The sequence below is a fragment of the Serinus canaria genome, chromosome 2, assembly GCF_022539315.1.
Source record: "Serinus canaria isolate serCan28SL12 chromosome 2, serCan2020, whole genome shotgun sequence".
NCBI lineage: Eukaryota > Metazoa > Chordata > Aves > Passeriformes > Fringillidae > Serinus > Serinus canaria.
In genome coordinates this window covers 4,651,541-4,674,148 of record NC_066315.1, presented here as the reverse complement: position 1 = coordinate 4,674,148, position 22,608 = coordinate 4,651,541, and the positions used below count along the sequence as shown (strand labels likewise).

The 22,608-nt window shown below is 41.1% G+C and overlaps 1 protein-coding gene across 1 annotated transcript in view; it reads right to left on the bottom strand.

Moving 5' to 3' along the window:
- The window catches only part of DLEC1 (DLEC1 cilia and flagella associated protein), a 33,167-nt gene that overhangs the window by 3,925 nt on the left and 6,634 nt on the right, over positions 1–22,608 (bottom strand). The window contains exons 11-36 of the mRNA XM_050970409.1: positions 21,937–22,073; positions 20,942–21,034; positions 20,588–20,678; positions 19,545–19,707; positions 17,653–17,845; positions 16,278–16,336; positions 15,608–15,782; positions 14,246–14,339; positions 13,892–14,022; positions 13,425–13,583; positions 12,512–12,651; positions 12,115–12,268; positions 10,915–11,025; positions 9,747–9,877; positions 9,211–9,396; positions 9,063–9,121; positions 7,757–7,908; positions 7,158–7,261; positions 6,389–6,459; positions 5,574–5,791; positions 4,432–4,566; positions 3,083–3,205; positions 2,013–2,107; positions 1,841–1,925; positions 1,105–1,314; positions 49–210 (exon numbers count right to left, since the gene is read on the bottom strand). Of these exons, the coding sequence (XP_050826366.1) occupies positions 49–210; positions 1,105–1,314; positions 1,841–1,925; positions 2,013–2,107; positions 3,083–3,205; positions 4,432–4,566; positions 5,574–5,791; positions 6,389–6,459; positions 7,158–7,261; positions 7,757–7,908; positions 9,063–9,121; positions 9,211–9,396; positions 9,747–9,877; positions 10,915–11,025; positions 12,115–12,268; positions 12,512–12,651; positions 13,425–13,583; positions 13,892–14,022; positions 14,246–14,339; positions 15,608–15,782; positions 16,278–16,336; positions 17,653–17,845; positions 19,545–19,707; positions 20,588–20,678; positions 20,942–21,034; positions 21,937–22,073 (3,431 nt within the window). The remainder of the gene's footprint in view (positions 1–48; positions 211–1,104; positions 1,315–1,840; positions 1,926–2,012; positions 2,108–3,082; positions 3,206–4,431; positions 4,567–5,573; positions 5,792–6,388; positions 6,460–7,157; positions 7,262–7,756; positions 7,909–9,062; positions 9,122–9,210; positions 9,397–9,746; positions 9,878–10,914; positions 11,026–12,114; positions 12,269–12,511; positions 12,652–13,424; positions 13,584–13,891; positions 14,023–14,245; positions 14,340–15,607; positions 15,783–16,277; positions 16,337–17,652; positions 17,846–19,544; positions 19,708–20,587; positions 20,679–20,941; positions 21,035–21,936; positions 22,074–22,608) is intronic.

Below are 22,608 nucleotides of genomic sequence, written 5' to 3'. Positions count from 1 at the left end.
GCTGAAACAGCCCTTTCCCAGGGCCCAGAGACCCTGTCCTGACCTTACCTGGGTAGAGCAGTTACTGTGCTCAATGACCAGATTTTGATTAAACTTCAGCTTTCTCTCTCCACTCTCCAGCTGGAGCACTTGGCATCCAGGAAGCAGCTGGGTCTCTGGCAAATGCTGATACCTGAGTAACTCCAGATTTGTATGGAATGACACTTGCACCTGTGGGAAGAGGAATTCTGATGGACATCACATAAATGACAACTGTGTGCAGGAAATCCAAAGTACACAAAGGCCCAGGCACATATTTTCCTACTGAAACCCAAAGGTGTCATGCCAGCAGCCAAATTCCCACTGGAACAAAGCAATACAATTAAAGAAAAAAACACAGCTACTTCCTATGAATTCAGTACACAGAGATGGAGTGTAAAGGTGAACAGCTGATCTCTGAACCACAGGGGAGTCTCTAGCAAGCCAAAGGTTTTGAGTTTCCAAGGGTACAAATACCACGTTCCCAAAGCTCTCTTAGACATCTAAATCCTCTTTCTTCCCACACATGCAGAATTGAGATGTGTGTGTCTCCATGTCAAAATGAACACAGCAAAATAAGAAGCACACTTCAAAAATGCAACAGTTACTCATTCTTTGCAGGTTACCTAATTCTCTACTCTGGGACTTCATTTCCTTTAATGTAATTTGTACACCCAAAACTAATCAAATTTTCCTCTCCTTGCACTGCCTGCATCTAATTTAAGGAAATGAGGGAAGACTGCAGTCCTTGGAAATCTTTTAATTTGTCCAACATACATATGGCTATTGATTTAAGTGAGCTGCAAACCCACAGGGTTTTCTGCAGGAATTTGCAACAGGTCAGAGTTGATAGGAAAAGCACATCAGGAACAGAAAAAGATTATTTGCAGGAAAAAAAAAATAATCTCCACCTGCAATGTAGCAGGCAAAATGGCAGTAATTAGCATTTGCTAATACAGCACCATTTCCCCTAAAACTGGGAGATTTCTATGCCAGTTGTGTTTTTCTGTGGTTCCTCTGGGCCACACTAACACACCAATTACTACACTCTCTAATCTGGCACAGGATTATTACTTTTGAGCCTACCAGCATGTTTTGCTGTGGATAAAGTACATGTTGCAGTTGCTGCTCCCTTTCCTCCTTCTTGCTGTGGGATGTTTCAGTGCTCTTTTTGAGATCTGTGCTGGAGAGGCTGAAGGGCATAGAGGGTGTAGACAGAAAGAGCCTGAAGAACAGCCGAACCTTGGTACAATTCATGAGTTTCAAACTCTGAGTAATTACTGCATCTGTCAAAACCTGGGGGAGAAATGATTCAGAACTGGTCAGTTTTAACTCCCTGGAGAGGTCTGTGTTGCTCTGTTTGGTCATGGAGTACCAGCAGGGATCTGAAGGATTTTACCCTAAAGCAACCCATTATTTTCTACCTGTGTTACTCAACATTTCTTGAGTGAAAAACCAAAATAAAAGTAACATAATAAAGTCTAAGTTTTCAAATGCCAAGGGTCACACAACTGAAGTGACTCATTTTGCTCTTGGATCTTTAGGTCCTGAAAATCGGAACTTATTTTTCTACTGACAAACTCCCTTACAATGAAACAATTTGAATAAAACAGGCATTGTCTGAGCTCAGCTTCTCTTATTCCTGGCTAATAAGTATTTGTAGTGCCTTTTTTTTTGTTCCCTATCTTGTTATGTGCAATACAGAAAATGAGGCTACTGGTGATTAGGATGCATTTTCACAGCCATGGGCACACAGCTCTGAATTCTCCCAGCAGCACAGCAATACAAAGCAGCCAAATAGATCAGTGTGGGAAATACTCACTCCAAAGAAAGGCTTGGCAGGCAGGAGATCACTCGCCACTGAATGAAACACCATTCCTCTGTCGTGATCCATCTCCACTTCCAACCTGAGTGTAAAGAAGCAGGGCTGGTCACAGCCCTGTCCCAGGCTGCCCCATGCCATGAGGGTGGCAGCTGTGAGCTGTGCCACTTACAGGGGATGCCTCAGGACAGCCTCCACGTGCACTCGTAGAGGTGGAGCTTCATAGCCATGGCTGCGCCGCACCTTGCCGGGCACCCTCCTCGCCAGCTGCCAACAAGATGGAAACAGAAATCCTGTGGGAAATGGTAGCACTAAACCTGAAATGCTGCTTGGAGCCCCAGAGGCTGTCAGCCAAGATAGGATTCTGCTTGGCAATGTAGCGCCTGTTTGTAAGGCATGATGGAACAGCAGAGGCCAAACAGCAGCTGGACTCTGAATGGCTGTGGGTGAGATAGAGATACAGGGCAGGTTTAGATCAGATGTTGGGAAGAAATTCTTCACTCTGAGGGTGGTGAGGCCCTGGCACTGGTTCCTCAGAGAATCTGTGGATGCCCCATGTCTGGACACATGCAAGGCCAGGCTGGATGGAGCAACCTTTTCTGGTTAAAGATGTTGCTGCCCATGGCAGAGGGGTGGAGATAGATGGTCCTTTCCAACTTATACCATTCCAGGACTCTATTATTCTACATTCCTTTCTTCGGGAATATGGATTATTAGGGTTGTTTTTATTGAACATTCTATTAGCATTCATTCAGGTCACCTTGCACCTTTGCAACAATTAATGTCAGGGAATCTCTGAGCCATTCATAAAATCCTGTTGAAGCCTCACATCAGCAGTTGTTGAAGAGGAAGTTTCCCAGAGGAGAGGTATGTTGTCCAAATTCACACAGGAAGGTGGATGCAGAGCCAGGAACAGGACTCAGCAGTCCTGAGTCTCACTTCCATTGTTAACTATTGTTATCAATAAAACCTGATGTTGTGATAGCATTTCAAACCCCTGGGCTTTTGTCTGGGGTCTGCTGTCCCAAACAATGCAAGAAGATGGTGATATTCCCAGCCCAGAATGCTTCCAAACTCAAAGAGAAATGCAACAGATGTACAACCCTGGTTAAGGAAGGATGTACAGGATAGCAGGAACAGCACTGTTTACACAGACCAGCCAGGTAACAGCAGCAGGCTGTACATAAATTACAGGAAGGGAAATTATATTCCCCTTTGGCCTTGCTGTGACAGTCAGTTTACCTTGTCGTCCAGGCTCATGAAGCCCAGCACCAGCCCGTCACAACACAGCTCAGCCTCGGTGTCCGGGAGGACGAGCGGGGTGAAGGAGATGTAAACGTCGCTGCTGCCACCTCCTGGAACCACCTGCGGCCGGGAGAGAGCGTTCAGTGCACGGACTCGCCGGGGATTGCACAAGAACCTCGGGACTCAGCGGCCAAAACTGAGTTGCACAAGCAGCATGCAATCCCCCGGGCACGGGCTCAGGCTTGCACGGAAATGCCAACATGTGACAGCAAAACTGACAATTACTTCAACTGCAAATATCACTGTGGCCACTTTTCAGCATCACAGTCACAGACCAACTCTCTACATACACAAACATAGGTACACATCTGTTTGTTTTAAAAATACCCAGTTCTGTCCACTCTTACTCCTTGGCTACCTCAGGTGATTGATTATTCCACAACTTACATATACATGAAACGTTTTTTTAAGAGTTACAAGTGAACTAAAAGTATTTACACCTCAGTTTAAGTCTTGGCTATTTTTTAATTTTACATGACAGTAGGGAATGTAATCATATGCACTAGCCAGCTGCAGTGGATTTTCTGGGATTTACAGGTTGACTAGATTCTGCTTTCTTTAGGTGAATTGTGCAGGTTATGGTTAAATCTTGATATTGCTGCTGGCTACAGCCCACAAAAGCTGCCTCCACAGTGAGGCACTTGTTTGTCTGGCCTTTCTCAGCCTCAGCCACCTCAGAGCTGACTGCAGCTTCATTTCTGTCATCATTTATTTTATGTAATCTTTAGTTCATTTTAACTTGTAACTTAAAACCCTCTGGCAAAAAAAAAAAAAAATTAAAATAAAATTGGCACACTTGATGTTTTGGGCAAACCTGCCACTCATAGCTAGATCTTTCCAAAGCTGTATCTAAGGGATTGTGACACTGTGGCCTGTATTTGCACAACTCCCTTGTTGTGGGAATTGTGGGTTACAATGGTTTATCCCATGAGTTATCTACAGAGCACCCCTTTCCAGCAGCCTGATTTCCAGCTCTGCATGTTTCCAAAATTTCAGGCTGGATGGCTCCCACATTTCACCATGCCAGCCCAAGTCAGAAGACCAGAGATGTCACTCTGGAGTACAACTAACACTTAAGTCCAGTCATCAGGTCACTGCTCAGAAGTAGATTAGACACTTTCTGTTGACCTTGCAAACTCCTCTTAGCATCATTTCCAAAGCCTTCCTTTCACTGTTTAATAGTCTACCTCAAACCAAACTCAAAGCTACCTCCTTCTCCTTCTCTGTCTCCTCTGCCCTGCAGAAAATGTGCTAAATCTAAGCCCAAAGAAAATGTCAAAGCTTACTATCTGCCTTGGAGCAATGGAGTAGGGGCTGTCTGCAGGCACCCCCTCATGAGGTCGGATGAGTACAGAGATATTTTTCTGTCCTGCAGACTCGTGGCTGCTGATTTCCGTCTCTTTGCTGTCAGAAGCTGGAGGCTGCAGAGACACAGGGGTGGGGAATGGTTAAAACTGTTACACTGCAAGGGAGGAATGTGAGTGATGTGCACAGGGAACTGCTCAGGAAGCATGGCCAGCTCCCGTTTCTTTCTGGCACAAGTGCTGGACACGTGGCTGTGTCCTGTACATTAATTTTCTCATCCACAGAGTAGCTCTCCTGAAACTGCTTCTGAATTCCTTGGAAAATGAGCATGCTTGGGTCCTATTCTACCTAGAGAAGCACCCAACCATGACACCTCTGGCCCATTATACAAACCAGCACTCTGGCCCATTATACAAACCAGCACTCTGGGACAGTACTGTTCCCTCTGTGCACGAGAAATGTTAGAGCTGTGCTCAGAACAACTGCATGCTGAGCTGAGGCAGAGAAAATGTGATTTTAATATATTTTCTGTGAAGCTTTTGCCAGAGAAATATACAATATCCTGGGGGATACTTCTCCCTGTCACTCCCAGCCCCTCAAGACACTGAACTGCCACATTATAATCAAACCCCAGGTGTAATAGATGTTACCATATTCTAACAGAACCAATCTAATTTTAGCACTGGGATAAATACCTCCATATCATTAGCTGCAATTTGAAATTTGCAGGGTAGATTCTGCTCCCTGACTACAGCACATACTGATACCAGAAAGCACCCAAGAGAAAAGCAAAGCCAAATTAAGGAGTTTTAGTTATTTCAATTCTTCCATGTAAAAATGACAATAATTTGTCAGTGACAGTATTTTAAATTGTATTTCTTTAGCTTTTTTAACACTTTTTAAAGAGAGCTAATTACTTATAGCTCACTCTGGAAAAAGATTGCTGATCCCCAAAGCCCCCTACCCACATATTGTGTGTTGGACTGGGAGAGGAGCCGACATTTCTTTTAAGAATCCAGCTCTTAGTTACAAGTGCTATCTCCTGTTATTGTTTTCAACCCTCCACGCCAAAAAACCCATCATGTATCTCAGCAGCAGCATAAGAAACATCCTAAGAGCTGACCTCATCTGTGGTTTCCAGAGCTGGATAAATGCCCCCACAGGGAATGGCAGCTGGATCCAGCTTTAACACCACCTCTGAGTCTGAGGTGCTACTACTTGATGCAGCCTCATTTCCAGCCATGTCCACAGGAGGAAAAGGGTCTCCAAAGAGCACCAACAGGTCCACCAGCTTTTCATCATCTGGCTCTTGGTTGTAAACTTCCAAGTCCAGGCGGATGTCTGAATGGGAAAGGAAAAAAGGACAATTACTTCCAGTCAGTGAGGGCTCATGGCTTAGTTGGTACCAGTTGTTTCTGGCAACTGCATTTGTGTTAAAGTGTATCTCTTAGATTTCCCATGTTTGCTGTAAATGAAAATTATTTAAGAGCTTGCTATAGTTTGGCCACTTTCTATCAAAATAAATGATGAGTATTTTGTTTAAGCAAATGGATTTAGTAGATTTAAAAAAAAAAAAAAAAGTGATTGACTTTGCTCCGAAAAGCTAAAAAGACTGAACAGAAAAACCAGGTGATGCCAGTAAAAAGCAGGTAGCACATCTGATTGACCAGGCTTAGTGTTGTAAGAAATTTATAAAAACAGGATGGAAAATCCTGAGTTCCCACCATTTCAATGAGGGAAAACCCAGCTACATCAAGATGGGACGTGCAATTGCATAGTGGCAACACACTGAGTCACTCTCTATTTTTTTTACTAAAACCATCTTCATTAGGAAACAAGTATGCCTGTCAATTAACATGTTAATGGGTCCTTCTACTTTTATTTCTATAAGGAACACAATGAAAGCATCAATGTTTGCTGTACAAAAGCCGTCCTTACCAAAGGGAGTGGGATTGTTGAGCTGGACCCTCCGAAGCACAGGGGACCCTCCTGAGACCTGAGTGCCAAACCTGGACAGGGAACCTTGCTGTCAGTGCATGCAGAGAACAGAAATCACTGTCTGAAATCACTGAAGAGTTGTTTAAAAGTGGAAACCAAGCTGGCTGCACTGGAGTGGCTCTCAGCTAAGGCATGGCCTATACTGTGAAGTACAATATTGGTTTGTTTTATCTGTCTCTTTTCTTTTTTCCCCAGTTTTTTCAGCTGTCTCAGACATTTCAGAATAACCACGTGCAGTGCTGGGGTTCCCCAAAAACCAAGCCTTACCCCTCATTCCAAGGTGCAGATGCCATTTGCTGTTTGAGAGGGTTCAAATCAGCCCTGTTGACCTCAGGGCTGCATTTCTCCTGGTCTAGGTAAAGGGCCAGGGAGAAATGAGCTGTGGGTGATGAGAATTGCCAGTTGCCATCTCCACAGAGCCAGATGAGGCTGCACTGGGTGAAATCCTACAACTGCAAGCCCAGAACAGAGACTGCTGGCAGATTTCAGCAGTCTTGTAGTGCAGATTATTTTCTAATTGTCTTGGCAGAGAAAAATGCCAAGACAATTAGATGCCAATTGATGTTCTAGAATCAGATACTAGATCAAATCTTTGACTGACACTTTGCTGACCTTATCATTATATCACAAGATGGAACAGGTGTGTATGTTGGCTACAGCCCATTGGTATTTCATTCTCTGATTTGTCTGACAGTATTTTGAACTATACCTGATAATGGGTGGCTCTGGTTTTGGTCCTGTCACCTGCAGGAAGATTGGACAGCCTTTCACAGTCATTTGCATAGGAATTAATTTAGGCTGTAAGTGTCCAACCTATTAAAATGAATTTTTGCTGTTAGAATCAAGATAACACCTTAGTTCTCCGTGTTATGAGATTATGTTTTGCACACTGTTTGGATTTTCAAATATTTTTGACTAGTTTCCTTTGACAACCTCTAATTTGTATGCTAACAACAACTTTTCTCAGCAGGAGAATGCAATACCTCATGCATTTATCAGCTTTCCTGCTGCTTTTCTACACAACACAATCTACAGTATTAGTAGAGCAGAGCAGTGCACTGGCCAGCTCCCAAACAGATGTTATAAATCAAAACTACTCCAGTAATTTTCAAGGCACATGAAAACCTCCCAAAGAATAAACATGTCCTCCTAAAACCAAACAATTGTTCCTTACATGTCATTGGAAGTGGTGGTATAGCAAGATCCATCCTGAATTTTTACAGAAGTCCTAAAAAACTGAGAAAGTATCAAAACAAAACAATACAATTGCTGTAAAATCTGCCATGGTAAAACCAAAACCCCACCTACCTTACAGACAAGGTTATCCTGGTACTCTCCCCACATGTTGTTGTAAGCTGTTATTTCTATGGTGAGCTGCTGGAAAGCTTCCAGAGTTCCTGTGGAAGGTTGGATATAGAAAGCTGCTCCCTTCCCCTGAGACAGCAATGCTGCTGCAAACTCTGAAGGAGCAGAGCAAAGAAGCATTTCATGAATTTTGAGGAAATGGAACAAAGTTGGTCTTTCAAAGAATACAGAGGACCACAATTTTAGTTGCCTTTAATCAGCTTAACCTCACTGATTTAGAAACCCTGGGATCATTTACTCAGCTCACATTTATACCACTTTACCCAAGTTCCCTTCTCCAGTGGGTCTTACTCTGTTTTTCAGACTTAGTGCTTGCCCAGAATATTTTACAGCAGGACAATCCTTCCAACATCTGATCCAGAACTCATTGGAATATGCAAGGCACTAACTGGTTACCTGAAAAAATTTGAGAAAATAGGCTGGGATTTGTGTTGACTGTTTCTTGTTCCACTAGCAGCTGCCTGTTTACCTCTGTGTGCTCTTCCATGCAAAGAATTACATGGAATTACAAAGAGCAAAGCCTTTCTACACTCTGAGTCACCTAGGCCTGCATGGAATCTGTCAGAACAGCATTTTTCTAATCTTAAGCACTAATTCAAAAGCTGAAAAGCTCTGTCTGTGGAACAGATACCAAACTCTATGGCAAGGTACCAATATGTGCAAGTTTTATTTTGGATACAGAAAACACATCCACACTTCACAGCTTCTTGCTCCCATTTCCTCCCTCCCCCAGTCTCATGTGGCTGTAAATATTATCATTTTTCAGTACAACACATCAGAAATGACAGATGGGCTGTGCTGTAGCTTTCCAGAGTGGGGAAGGTATGGTAAAGGGTTTGAGGGAGAAAAGCTTGCTGCACTGGTACTGGAAAACTGTGTGGGAGAGAAAGAGCCAAACATTCTGCATGCCATCCATCCCATGTGCTGGGAGTGTTCTGGGAGTGGACTGTCACCAGAATCACCAACTTTGTTTCATACTGTTGTTACAAGAAAAAAATGAAGAAGAGAGAGAAAGAAAAGGAGGAGAAAGGAGAAAAAAACAGAAGGGAAAAAAAAAAGAGATTGACCTAATGCTTATACAAGGTGGGCTTTCAAACTCAGGCATGAACAGAGGAATTAAGTAGTTTAACAGTTTAGACTTCACCAGATACTCCAACAATGAGAAGATGTGCCTGACTGGCACATTTAGTGCTGAATATGGCATTCATCTGGCTTTCACCCTCTCTCCATCAAAGAGATATTTTCATACCTGACTTTACTTTTCTGGCTGCATGTTCTGTGACAGGCCCCCTTTTTTTCACCAGGTAGCTTGGAGAGCATGAAAAAAAAAATCTGATTTCAGGTTCAAACAATACCAAAATTAGTATTTGAGCATTATGCAGAACAGCAAGACTCACGGGCGGGTTCCTTGCTCTGGAGGCACCAAACAGGCACTAAAATACTCAGCTTCCAGTGTGAATGGAGCACTGATTGCAGTGAGATTTGTAAGAATCAGCTGATGCTTTACAACATCTTGGACTGCAACTTCAGACCCAAAGTCCAAAAGAAGCTCACATGGGCTTTGTGGCATTTGTCCTTCATCACTGCCAGAAAAAATGACAGTAGTATTTAGACATGGGTCTTATTTTCTTGTTTCTCACAGATGATTTCAGGGGATTTAAAAATGTGCAACATGCAATGTGGTTGTGATGCACAGTGTAAAAGGACCATGTAGTCTATGATTTTTGCCATCAACATTTTCTGCTTTTCATTTTTTCACTTCTACACATATAAAGATTTATTCGGGGTCAAATTTTTATCCTGTATAACATGCCAGTCTACCAAATTAAACACATATTTACTTATATGAAAAGATATGAAGATGAGCATGTTCCAAAATACAGTCATCATTCTATGTATTTGAAAAATGAAATAAAAATCAGTCAGATATTACCTGTCAACTCCACTGCCAGAAGGTACTGAGTATGTGACATGTAGTCCCTTCACTTCTCCAGAAATGCTCAGGAAGAGGGGTTCAGCCATGTCTTCTATGCTACAGGAAAGTGTGAGGTCTTTCAGCTCACCCTGGAAAGCAAAGAATCAAGTTTCCCTGTGAATGAAGCTTGTATCACAGAGGAAAGGCAGACCCTTCAGGGTATTTATTTTTAAAAAGTGTAAACTTCCCTGGATTAAACCCAGAACAATAGAATTTTGAGAAGTTTTACTGAATTGTTTACAGTGCATTTTCTGCAGCATCAGAGCTGCTCAGAAGGCAGCACTGAGATAAAAATTTGTGGCTGTTTCTCAGCTTTGTACCTGTAGCTGCCTGTGAGCCTAAAACTGCTCCATTACTGATTTCTGACATAATTCCTGCACTCCAAGTATTGAATCATAGAATCTTTTATGTTGGAAAAGATTTCTCAGATGATTGAGTCCAAACATTAATCCAGCACTGCCAAGGCCACCACTAAACCATGTTCCCAAGTGCCACAGATACATAATTTTAAATTTTAACTCTGATAGTACTGAACACCTACTTTTAAGCAAATAAATGAAAGCCAAGTCTCCAGTGATTGCAATGTGAACTAAGACATCTTATCTATAGGAGGATCCTGGATTTAGCTGCTTTAGCTCAGCTGTTTGAATGCCCTTGTCAAGTCTTTTTCTGAATTTCTGCTCCTGTATTTTGCAGACTCTCAGTCCCATCAGCCTCTTTTAAGTTTTCAAATACCAAAATGTTATGAGCCTAGCTGCATTCAGAAAACCAAATATACACTGTATATGCCACTCTGCTAATATCATTCCAGATAATCCAAAGTGAGGATTTGTATGCTCCAAGAAGAGTGATAAGAATTAAGAGCAATTGTACAGGACTTCAAGAAAGGAAGAAAACAGGAACAGCTGAGATATAAAGAGGCAGGGTAGAAATTGCACTCCATGTACACTTGTTTAATTCTTGCCTTCAACTGTGGTATCTCTAAACCAAAGCCACTTCAGAGATATTGGATGGGGAAAAGAGCACATAGTTTTGTACACAGAATTCCCTCCCTGTGCCAGATGGAGGTGAGATGAAAAAGCCAGTGTTGCTGTTTTTATAAAAGTGCATCAGTTTGTAACCTTACCACAGTGTTAGCTGACAGCTCTATGCAGAATTCCTTCTCTTCATTTGGGCCTAAAATGCCACTGGCAGGGGACACCACGATGGAGCAGGAGGCTGCCTGGCTTCCAATGAGCTGCCAAAGAGAAAGGACATTCAGTTCATGCTAATTTACTCACACTGTCTCTTCTGAAAATACCAAGCTATTCTCAGGCTTAGGACACTTTCAGGCAGCAACACCTACAGTTTGTCAAGACTGGCTTTATAATTCCCCAGGGGTGATAAAATCCTCATGCCTTCATTCACTCCAAGTAACTTCAGGTGCCCAGCTGAGGCTGCTGGGCTGGGAGGAGAGCCACTGTCATCCTTCTCACAGTCTCAAGCCTTTCCAGGGTGAAGCCAATCTATCTGATATCAGAGCAGGATCCCAGATGTGCCTCAACTCTCTCCACCACAGAGGTGGAAGAGACGCAATCCTGGTGTTGGCACCTTTCCTAAGTGACCAGCATGGAATGCACCCAGGGTTCCACTCATTTGTTCACACATCAGGAAAAATGCTCTACATATTTCTCCTAGGCTCCAAAGTGTTTTCTTGTAGGTCCTATACCATGCACATGCTCTGTTAGGATCCCTTGGGCACCTGAGGACATCTGGAGTGGCACTGAGTGCTTTTAGGTAGGCAGTTGAGCTGAACCCTGGATGTCAGATGTGATGGATGCCAAATCTGAATGACCAAGGCACTGACAAATTTCCATTGACTGAAAAGAGAGTTCAGACATAGCTTAAATACTGACACTAAATTTGGGGCTCCTACTCTGTAAGCTGAACCCCAGCCAGAATGTGAAATTCCAGCCGAATTCAGACACAATCCAAAAGTCACAAATCCACCATAATTTCTTTGTTTTACTAAATTAAGTGCAAACCCTAAACTGCCAGGGTGCTTTGTTTAACACTCTGGTGCCTTTACATCCTATGACCCCTCATTTCTGCTCATCCATTTTCCCAGGGATCCACAGACAGCAAAAACATAATGACAAAAACTAATAATTAATCTTTTAATAGAAGTTGGTCTAAAGCTGAAGTTCTGCTCCCAAGCCAGTAAAACAGAAATGAACACTCAAAAGATACATCACAAAAGCTTTCAAGAATAGTAATTATTTGTATTCCTACAGAAATTGCAACTTCCATCCCTGCTGTATTCTTCTCCCATTAGAAGAGCATTTACCTTTCCCCATAAGTATTTTGCTGGCAGCAGTGTCTGGTTAAAAAGCTTACTGGTTGCTTTGACAGGAACTCCAGTATAAATTTCAGTAAATACTAGATGACTAGATATCAGGCACACTCGGGGGGTCTGAACTTCAACAAAAACAGGAAGATGACTGGAAATAAACACACAGATGGTCTATTGTTATTGTTAATGAAACGTGCTAGACATAAAACAGCATGCTGGGAAGAATGATGTTTATGTTTATTTAGCAATATTAGAAATTTGATAGTTCATTGATAGGTTACCCAACCCCACTGTGAGTTCATATTTTTGTTGTAGGAGAGAAAACTACCTGAAGTGAAAACCAGATGTGAACCTCAGGAAAAACAAAACAAATGCTGCTTTTCCTCCTTACCTTCCTTCTCCATTTTCTACTTCCAGTTCCAGCACTGTCTGGAGACGCTGGCACTGCAGTGGTGTGAAGTGAACTGAAACTCTGCATCCACCCAAAGGAGGAATTTCTCCAGCTGATGGCTGGATGGTGAAGGTGGATACCTGGGAGAGGGAACAGAATTTTTTTTGACATGTGCAAAGCAAGGGTAAAATGTTGAAGCCACGCAATCTAATTGGGGCTTCCAAGTCTCTAATTCTTCCTCAGATGTGTCCTTTCTCTCTGCCCCTTGAGTCCCACCTGGGTTGATGTCAGGAAGCACAGTGCCAGCTTTGTGAAAGCCTGGCTACACAAGGAGGCAGGACTTTGCCTCAGTCAGAGCCAAGGGCACAGCAGGGTCAGCTGTGCATGGACTGACAGGGAACATGAAGGAGAAGCAATCATCCTCAGCAGCAGCACCTGCTCCCAGGCAGCAGCAAGGTACCACCAGGGGAAAGGTTCTTGGACAGAAGGGTGAGGAAGGAGGGTTGGGAGAGTGGACATGGGAAGAGCATCACCAAGGATTGGGGGCTCAGATTCTTGTCCAAGATGCTGATGTGGGTGTGTGGGAGGAGTGTTCAGCACTCTCAGCTCTACTAAAGCCTTGAACTCTTACTTATAGAAACAGCAGCAGCTGAAATCACTGTCATTCAGGAAATACTCTGTGTCTCTTTGGATCAGGCTGGCAGGGGATTTGTAATAAAGGGAAATAGAGAAAAATTGTAAAGAAGCATTCAATCTCAAAAGAACTCATGCAATTATGAAACTGTGCAGGACTAGTTTTGTAAGAAGTCACAACAATTAGAACTTCTGATAGCTGGAATGAATAATACAACTCCTAAGCAGAAGAAATAAAATAGCTAAGGAGGGACTACAGCCAGCTGTAGCACTGACTTACCTCTTCATTCCTTTGAGCTAGAAAAACCTGGCTTTCTTTCATCCTCCACTGTGCTGGCACCTGAGAGAGATTATTAATCTCAAAGGTTCTTGACACAGTCTCACCCTGCTTAGTCAAACCAAACTGGAGTGATGGAACATCGATACAAAGAAATGGACCCTAGGAGAGCAGGAAACAGACATCAGAATGGACACCTCTGCCAAAATTGCCTCATTAAGAAATATATTATTATCTAGGATTAATATTTGATTTCACAGAGAATATCAGAAAGCAAATGCACTGTGTAGTGCAGAAAAATTCTGTGTGTCATGGGAATATCAACATTAACTCAATAGTCACTACAGCAAAAATAACTACTGCTTGTGACCACTTAAGATTTCTCAAACCATTAAGAGGCAAAAAAGCTTTATTTGGACAATGGCCAGGCCACACAGCTCATCCTCCTACAAGACTGAACTGCTCCTTACCTTAAAAGCAGCCTCAACATGCAGCATAACTGGCTCTGGACATGGCTCAACGTGACACGGCAGGTTACGGCTGATGACCCCAGGTTTGCTCCCACAAATTGCCAGTACAAATTCACAGCATTTATTCACTTCTAGAAGAGAAAATACCAGGGTCCTGTCTCATTTCTTTGTAAGAAATCACCTGTTTCAAGCATGAAGCTACTGAAATCAAATTAAGTCTCCTGCTGGCTCCAGAGGGCTGGAGATCAAGTAATTTTTCACTTGGCACTATAGTGCTCTGCGACTGTCATAAATTGATATAATCAATTATTGTCTCTTTCATTAATTATTGCTTGCAAGTCACAGAAACTTTACCTATGACACCAGTACGAGGTTCAACTTCGATGATCTCACAGTCTGTGATTTTCTCCCAGGTGTACTTGATCAATGTTTTGCTGTTGTTCCACAGCTGAAACAATTAAAATCAATGAGACAATTAATGCACTTAAAGCTTTCAGAGCAGCAAGTCAAATTGCTGAGAGCACTGATACACTGCAAACTGGGTTTTGAGTCATCATCAATTTAACAGTCTTCTTCACATAGGGGAAGGTGTTCCCTCAAACCTGAAGAGAATCCACTAACAATTCATTCCAAGAACATGATCATATTTGAAACTCTTAAACTCCCCCCCCCATTTTTCAAAAATGTAACAAAATTTCTAAACATAAACTGAAAATCTTTTGAATGCAGCTTTTTTTTTTTTGCCAAAGGCTCTGTTTGTGAGGGAGATGCAAGCTCTTGAAATGTTGGCCTGCTCTTCAGATCAAGTCAAAACATTATTTCTTAACAACAGCAAATAACTTTGTTCTCTGAAGCACAATTATCTCTAAGCACAGTTCAAATTCTTATCTTTTTAAGAGTAAAAAAACTCTCTTGGAAACTGCAAAGGATGTTGTTATATCATCAGTAAGTGGCTTAATTACATCTATCACATGTATAGTTATACTGGGTTACTGGGAAGTATGAAATGGCTGCCTTAAATTTAAAAAAAAAAAAAATTCTAGGGAGAGAAATCTTAAAACCAAAGGCTGATTAGCAGGATCTCTAAGAAAAAATGGGAAACCCATTAACTGGGAAATGTCTTCCTGCCTGGCTCTTGCCAACAGGCCTGTTTTTCCCAAGTGAGTCTAAGATCAAAAGGATCCTGATCTGTAGTGAAGGGGATGCTGTGTGAGGGGACAATTGCTGCAGCATTCTGTCCCAGAATGGCCAAAGAGAAATTACCAGAAGCTGCAGGAAAGAATAACATCTAGTAAGCTGCAGCATGTGTGATTTTTGTAGCTCTTCTGTGCTTCCTGTAGTTCTTTGCATGAACAGTGCCTCAGTTATGGACTAATATAATCATCCACTGACTATTCCTCCCAGCTGGAAAACTTTTACACTACATGAGTGACAAAGTGATAAGCAACAGGTTAGTGACCCAGAAAAACATTGAGAAGGGTCAAACTCTGTGGTATCAAACTGGAGAGATGAAAAAGGAACAAAAGCTGCTGCCTGGAGTGAAGGGCTGAGCAGGCTGGGTAGGGCATTTCAGTGTAGACCCTTCTGGATTCATGGCCTCCTTTAAAAATATTTCAGGAAAACTAAAATAACAATGACTGTCTGATATCTTCTAATAACCTATGACATCCAGTGACACAAACCACATGACAACAGTGAAGTGAAAAGCACACAAACCTTAAATTTTTTCTTGACATTTACACCAATGAAATTTTCTCCAGGGATAATAATGGCATATGGTTCCAGAAGAAGATTATATGGTTCTGTTGAGCCTTTAACTTCTATTTTCAGTGCTATTACATCCTCTACTCTGCATTCTGGGATGTTTTGAAGCATCCTCTCTTCTACTAAACTTTGGGAGGAAATATGGTAGAATCATTAAATATGTTAAACCTGTGTTAAATTGGATCCTGTCTTTTAACTGCCAGATCAAAACTGAAAACCATCACAAGTTTCTCAAGTACAGACTGCCTGTGGGCAATTAGCTTAGCCAATTAAAAACTTCATTATACTTAAAGATATTCTAGTTGTCCTAGTCTGGCCATGAACGAGTATACAAGTGACATACTGCTGTGACAAAGAGTAATAACAGGAAACTCTGGAAAATAAGCAGACAAAATGACAGTATTATCTTTTTCCAAGAGAGGAAAAGCAAGGGCCAGGCAAGTGTCCAGGGATGGGGGAGGGTATCAGAGATGCTCTTTGTACCACAACTACTTGTGAAGATAATATTCTTTATACTCGTCAATCCATCATCACCAGAAAGAAGAAAAATCCCAGTAACTTAATGTAATAGCACAGATAAATTGTGGCCATATATCTTAGTGGGAAATGTTTCTCAGCTTACCAAGGTGATTCTGAGGTGTCCCTCACTACCATCTGCAGCACACTGTGATAACTCTTCAGCTGCACAGATGAAGGAGAAAAGGATTTTAGTGTCAAGTAATCATTTATGTTGAAGATCAAAAAAAGATGAAAAAGTGGTTTACATGTAAAGGATAAATGATAACCATCAGAGTATTAAACTCTGATGAACAATATTCAATCTCTAGAGTTACTAAAAGACAACATGTTTGACTGCAAACCATTAAGCCAGATTCTGATCTCATGCTGTATGGTTCCAAGAAAAATACTCATTTTTGACATGCCTGTTATTATTTCCCCTGTATATTGCATACTACACACAAGCATCTGCAAAGACTCCCCAAATTAAAATCAGTACTGCTGTACTAATTGAGAAGTTTCTTCTAAGTGCTCCAGAGTATTCAGCTAATTGACCATCAATCTGATCTTGAGTGAGAAACATGACTTTTCCATCATGGGAAGAGAATGCCTTCTGTATTCTAATGAAGGGGGGGAAAGAAACACAGAAGCAGGCCTTAAATCTGAAGGGCTATGCAAAAGCCTCACTTGTTTGTAGACAGATACTAATTTTGATGTATATTTTAATTCAATATATATTCTATGAACTAACTATTTTTAAAAAGCCAGGTAGTTTCTCTTCCAGACAGATTTGAGGTATTTCTTATGTCTGCAAATCAACACTGCACAGGACATTCCCACTCTTGGGCTTTCTTTGGATCAGGTTTCTCTAAATACAGTGAGCTCATGCTCCTTATTTACAGGGGAGCAGAAACTGAGAGAACAGCATTCTCTGGGATAACTGCATTCCAACATCCTTGCAGCCCTCTTACCCACAGCTGCACACAGCATTTCTCTGCCAAAGGCTCCCACTATCCCCTTAATTCACCACTCAGCTGTTCGCAGGACTCATTTCAGGCAAAAAAAAAAAAAAACTACAGCTGGAAACAGTATAAATAATCAGTGTTTGTTAACCAACTTATTTAGACTGGAGTAGGTACAAGGCACATCCTCCAAGAAGAGGGGGAAGGGTCAGGAGCTGGTGGAGGAGCTGATAGAGGGGTGAGGGTGGTAACTTCACCAGCCAGCACAGCTGCAGTATGAGGATGTGTCCACAATTTCAGTGAAAAATTAACTGTGTCCAGTCAACCCCCAAAATTACATGAGATCAGAAACTGTCTCACATTTTGCAGTCAAAACATGTTTTCTTTCAGTAACTTTTTACTTTTTGAACATTGTTTATCAGAGCATAGTACCAGCTAATTAAATTTAATTTAGAAAAGTTGCACAGCAAGTATTTTATGACTTGAATAAAAATACACAGCTGGAGTTTGCAGATAGGAAGGAATCACAAGCCATACCTCCTGTGGAGCATAAGTGAGAATAAACTCATGCTCTGCATAGGGAAGCAAAACTCCCTGCTTAGGATTTAGGGAAAAGGCTGACTCTGGGTCTTGATTGTTTTTGACCTCTGTAAAGTCTGCAGTTTCTCCTGGTATTAATGGTTTCAGAATAGGCTTTGTTATCTGCCAGAAGAAGGGAAGTTCTAGATTGCTGCAAAGAAGTCAATAAACAACAGAAAAGCTACGATTAAAAAATCAGATATTTTTGAGTAAAATATATTAAGAAAATGTTAAGATTCTTTTTCCAGGTAGGAAATTCCTCTCTTTACAAATTACAGGTGTTTGACTTCCCAGTTTCAGTGAGTCACAAAGCTGCTGAGGCATCATAGAGTCAGAGTATATAAATCATATAAAGACCATGCTAATATGTGAAAGTAAATTCTATAAATGTATAAGATATCTTAACACTTTCTTGCCTTATTTGAACTTGTCATGTAATCCAGGTTTTAGAAACTCTGCAATTCTTTTTTCAAAGATCTGGGATGAACAGGACCATTCCTGCTGACACCAGTACATTTGCCTTGGATCACTGCTGATGACCTACATCACATTCTGAATGTAATCCAAATGCAAGATGTGGTCTTAACATGTCAGCAAACACAATGGCTCCATCTAAAATTACAGCCATGGCTCTGCCCCACTCTCTGCAATCCAGAAAAGGTTACTTAACTAGGTTGTTTCAGCAGAAGAGTATTCCATGGAATGTCTTCATGGGTTTGAGAATCTTGCTCATGCTGACCTCAAAAATTCTGCCTTTGTAAGGGGGAGGAAGGACACTGGAATTTGAAAGTATCACTGATGAAACTGGACATTTACAATTTCTTTTATCACTTTCTGTAGCAGAAAGAACATTTCTTCTTCCTGATTCTATGGAGTTTATTCTCAGCCTGGTCAGCTTTGTTTTATACAAATGCTGACACCAGATGTGCAGGGAGTGCTGTGGTGATTGTAGCACAGAAAAAATGTGGAAATTGGAACAGTCACATCCTTTGTCAGTTTACAATATCCAGTTCACCAATCACACTTTATTTACTCAAATATTCTGTTCTGGCATTATGGATGTGTAATTTCCAGGCCACAAAATAAACTGCCAGATATTTACTGCTTGCAAACAGCAATTTAGATTAATGGTCCTAAACCCAGCAGTGACCCGCTCACTGCTTTGATGGTCTACAGCCTCTATATGCTGGAATCATGCACAAGTGTATTTCTATTAAAGTCTGATTGATTCTGAGCAAAAACAGGATGCCACTATGTTCAGTATAGTGTAATTGTCCATAAGGACACATTAGTTGACTTCAAATTGAATTTATATTTAAATTTGTAAGGACTTAATAGTAGGAAGCATGTGAGAATTTTAATGTGAGTTAATTACACTGGGCTACCATTTTGATCCAGTGGAGTCCAGGATGTATTATGACTTTTCTATGGGAGATGTTCCAGTCAGAACTGTATGCTTGGAAGCATCTATTCCCTGCACTATGAAAGGAAAACAGTGCTTATCTCAGTTGCACAAGTATATATAGCAGCCATTTAAAGTTAGATAAATCTCACCTGGATCACCTTGTAAGTATTTCCTGCAACCATGTATATTTATGAATTTTTTGTAGATTTACCTCTATTAAAGCAAATATATTGACCTTGGCTAATGGTTGCCATAGTGCTTCAACAATGTACAACATTCCTTGAACTTTAATTACCAAATAAAGAGCAAAAAGAAGCAACGATTCTGCAAAAAAGTTTATCAAGGGCACAAAGGTTTCTCCAGCTTGAGAGAGCAGAGTATGACAAATGAGATCCCTAGCAGCATGCCCACATTGCAGAGTTTTACTCTGACAGCAGCTACCTACGTGGAGTTCCTTAAAACCAGGATCTTCTCCTTAGTGCTCTGGGGGTTTTGGGGCTCGAAGCGTATGAGGTGCTGTGCTGTTGCATCAGTGATTTCACCCAGCTGAGCTTTGCTTTCTCCACCTGTGACAAACAAAAGCTCCAGAGCAATCACCTCTCCAAGCCCTGGAAGAAATAATTAGGTATTACTGTTTACCATCTGACTATTAACATAGTTCACATCATCAATAGCAACTGTCATTAATGGCCTTTATTGATTATGTCTGGTGTTTCCTCAAGTTTCAGAGCTCCAATGTGTTAATTGTACAAAAATTTCCTGATGTTGTGTTTATCAACGTGTATTAACAGAGACCTTCTGTTTGTGAATTTCATAGAAAGGGATTTCAGGGCCACAGCCTCAGCTCACTCATATCAGCATCGTTTCACTGAACTAAGCAGGGTGTTTACAGGGGTTCGCAATGTGGCTCCCAGATGTTTTGAGCAGTACATTAAAATTAAAATAAGCAGCAAATGAAGTATAAAAAAAATCCAAAGTAAATACATGTGATAAAGTGATTCAAGAGATGACAAACCAAGTCTCTTGTTATAGCACTCACAGTTATATTACAGTACAAGCACCAACATTTACAAGTATATGAACTGGTTTCATTAGTTAATCCAAAGACTGCCTACCTCAAAAGGTCCAAATGTGGTTCATTTCTGCCCTGTTACACCTCATGTTTCATAGCTTGTCAAGTTATCTTATTAACAGAAAAGTAAAAGAGATGAGCTGCACCTGGCAACTGGTTTTCTTTTCTGTGACTTGCTGACATTTTACATTTGGATATTTGCCTACCAAAGGTTAAGAGCTCAATGTTTTCTGAATTCAGTGTATTCCTTGCACTGGGAAGGAGGAGTAAAAAAAAAAAAAAAAAAAAAGCCAGCAGGGGACACATTAAGTATTTGCTTAATCCAGTGACATAAAATGTTACCATTAGTTCATGCCAACAATCACCACTCACATTATCTGAATGTCTACAGAATTAGAAGAGTGCTAGAAACAAACCTGTAACTGTAACATATTTGACTGGATAATTGTCACATAAAATGGTGAATGCTTGCTGTGAGGCTCCTGGCAAAGAAGGGAAAAACACTACCTGAAAGAGAGAAGAGAAATAGGAAGCTCTGTAACTGTTTTGTCTCCCCTAAGTAATACACTTCAATTTGCAAATATTCCCTGAAGGACAGTTTAAGTTATTACTGATTAAAAGTAATTACTGATTAACACTTGCAAAAAACAGAGTCATTTTTTGCTCACATAAACCCAAACTTGCAAGGCCCAGCCAGGTCTTCTAAAATGATCTTGCTTGTTAATTTGTTTGGTGAAGTAAAAAACCTTTCTACAGCAGTTGGCACTAACCTGGACTGTTGCATTCTGCCCTGGAGCTAGCTCCAAAACAGCAGGCTGGATCCCAAATGGATCCTGTACCACAAAATCAGCAGTGGCAACCTCCTAAGGTATGAAAACAAACAAACAAAAATATAAATAAATTAAATGGATCAGATTGCTGTGTTTAAAACCCAGATTTACCTGAAACAGGCATTATTCTACAACATCACTGTTTTACCTGTTACCATACATTTTTTTTCACACATCTCAAAAGAGTGTGGATCATAAATATGGCTTAATTAAAAAAAAAATTTACAATGCTTTACAATGTCCTTGGTGAAAGCAGAAGGGAAAGTGCAGTCTCTGAAGACAAATGACAGTGTGAGAAGCCCTAATATTCATGTTCACAGCAGAACAGCTCTGCCTGAGAGAGGGGCTTTGTTTGTTTCTCCATGCTTAAAACTCACTTTGAGTTGGAACTGTGAAGTCTCTGGAGGTACAACTTGGCCCATCTGCTCTTTCTCCAGCACAAAAATGCCAGTCCACCTACCCCATTTAATCTCCTTTGTCCATCCCACTTAGGCCCTGGTTTGTGATGGGGAGCTGCAGACAGAGCAGGACTAGATTGGATTGCTGTGTCTAGAGGTGCAGCAAGGTCAGTAAGGGATGTTTTTGTTGACGAGGGAGAGGAAAATACCTCAAGCAATGCTAGAGCTGATAGCATTTCTATTTGCTTCAAGGGCAAGGCTAAAGTTTGAGCCAGTTTTCCTTTCCCTCATCTATGCCTCAGTTTACCTCTCTCCTGAGCAAGACCAGCTCTTCCACAAGAGCACAAATAGGAGGTACAGCCATGCAGGGAAATTTGTTTTCAGAATAAAGTGAATTCCTGAAGGAATGGCACAATACAGATGTCTCCAGCAAGGCCTTATGACTTCTGTGCTAATACAACATGACTGGTTTAAAAGGCCATCACACCAGGGCACCTACACCAAGCTAGGTCCAGTATTGCCCTTCTAATCACTCACCCCAGAATCAGGAGCTGGCCAGGCTTTCCCTGGCATTATACAGAACTTCCCAGTCCTAGCTCCCTCATTTCTGCACAAAATTGCTTTTGTTTTTATTCCTCCAACAAGGCAGGAACCACAGTTTATAAAGTCAGGCACTGCAAGGAGTAACACAGAAAATCAGACTCCAGAGAGAGCAAAGGCTGCTGATTAAATAACTCTTTACAGACATTACTGCATGACACCACGCCAGGTTTTGCAATCCTAAACCCCCTCAAATTCTTTCTATTTCAAAGTTGGACAGTGTGAGATGTATATTTCTACATTCATCTTACATTTTAATGATTTAAAATGATCTTTCCTCCTTAAAGATTATTGAATGATAAAAAGTAAGATGATTTTTTTTTATAACAGGTAAGGTGAATTTACAAAAAATCAAAGCAAATTTTTGCAAAAGTAATCCTGTTTATCAAAGCTGAGCTTAGATATCTGAGAGGTGCAGGTATACCATATCCATATATAATTAATTTCAAATTCCATGAACATTAATTAATAGCATCAAATAGTTATAATTAAATAATAATACATAATACTATTAATTACAACTGGAAGTTCAGGAATCAACAAAACACAAACCTAGAAATGTGGCCCCATCTCACTTCTCTAACATAGTGAGCAAGAAGAGCCTAAGAT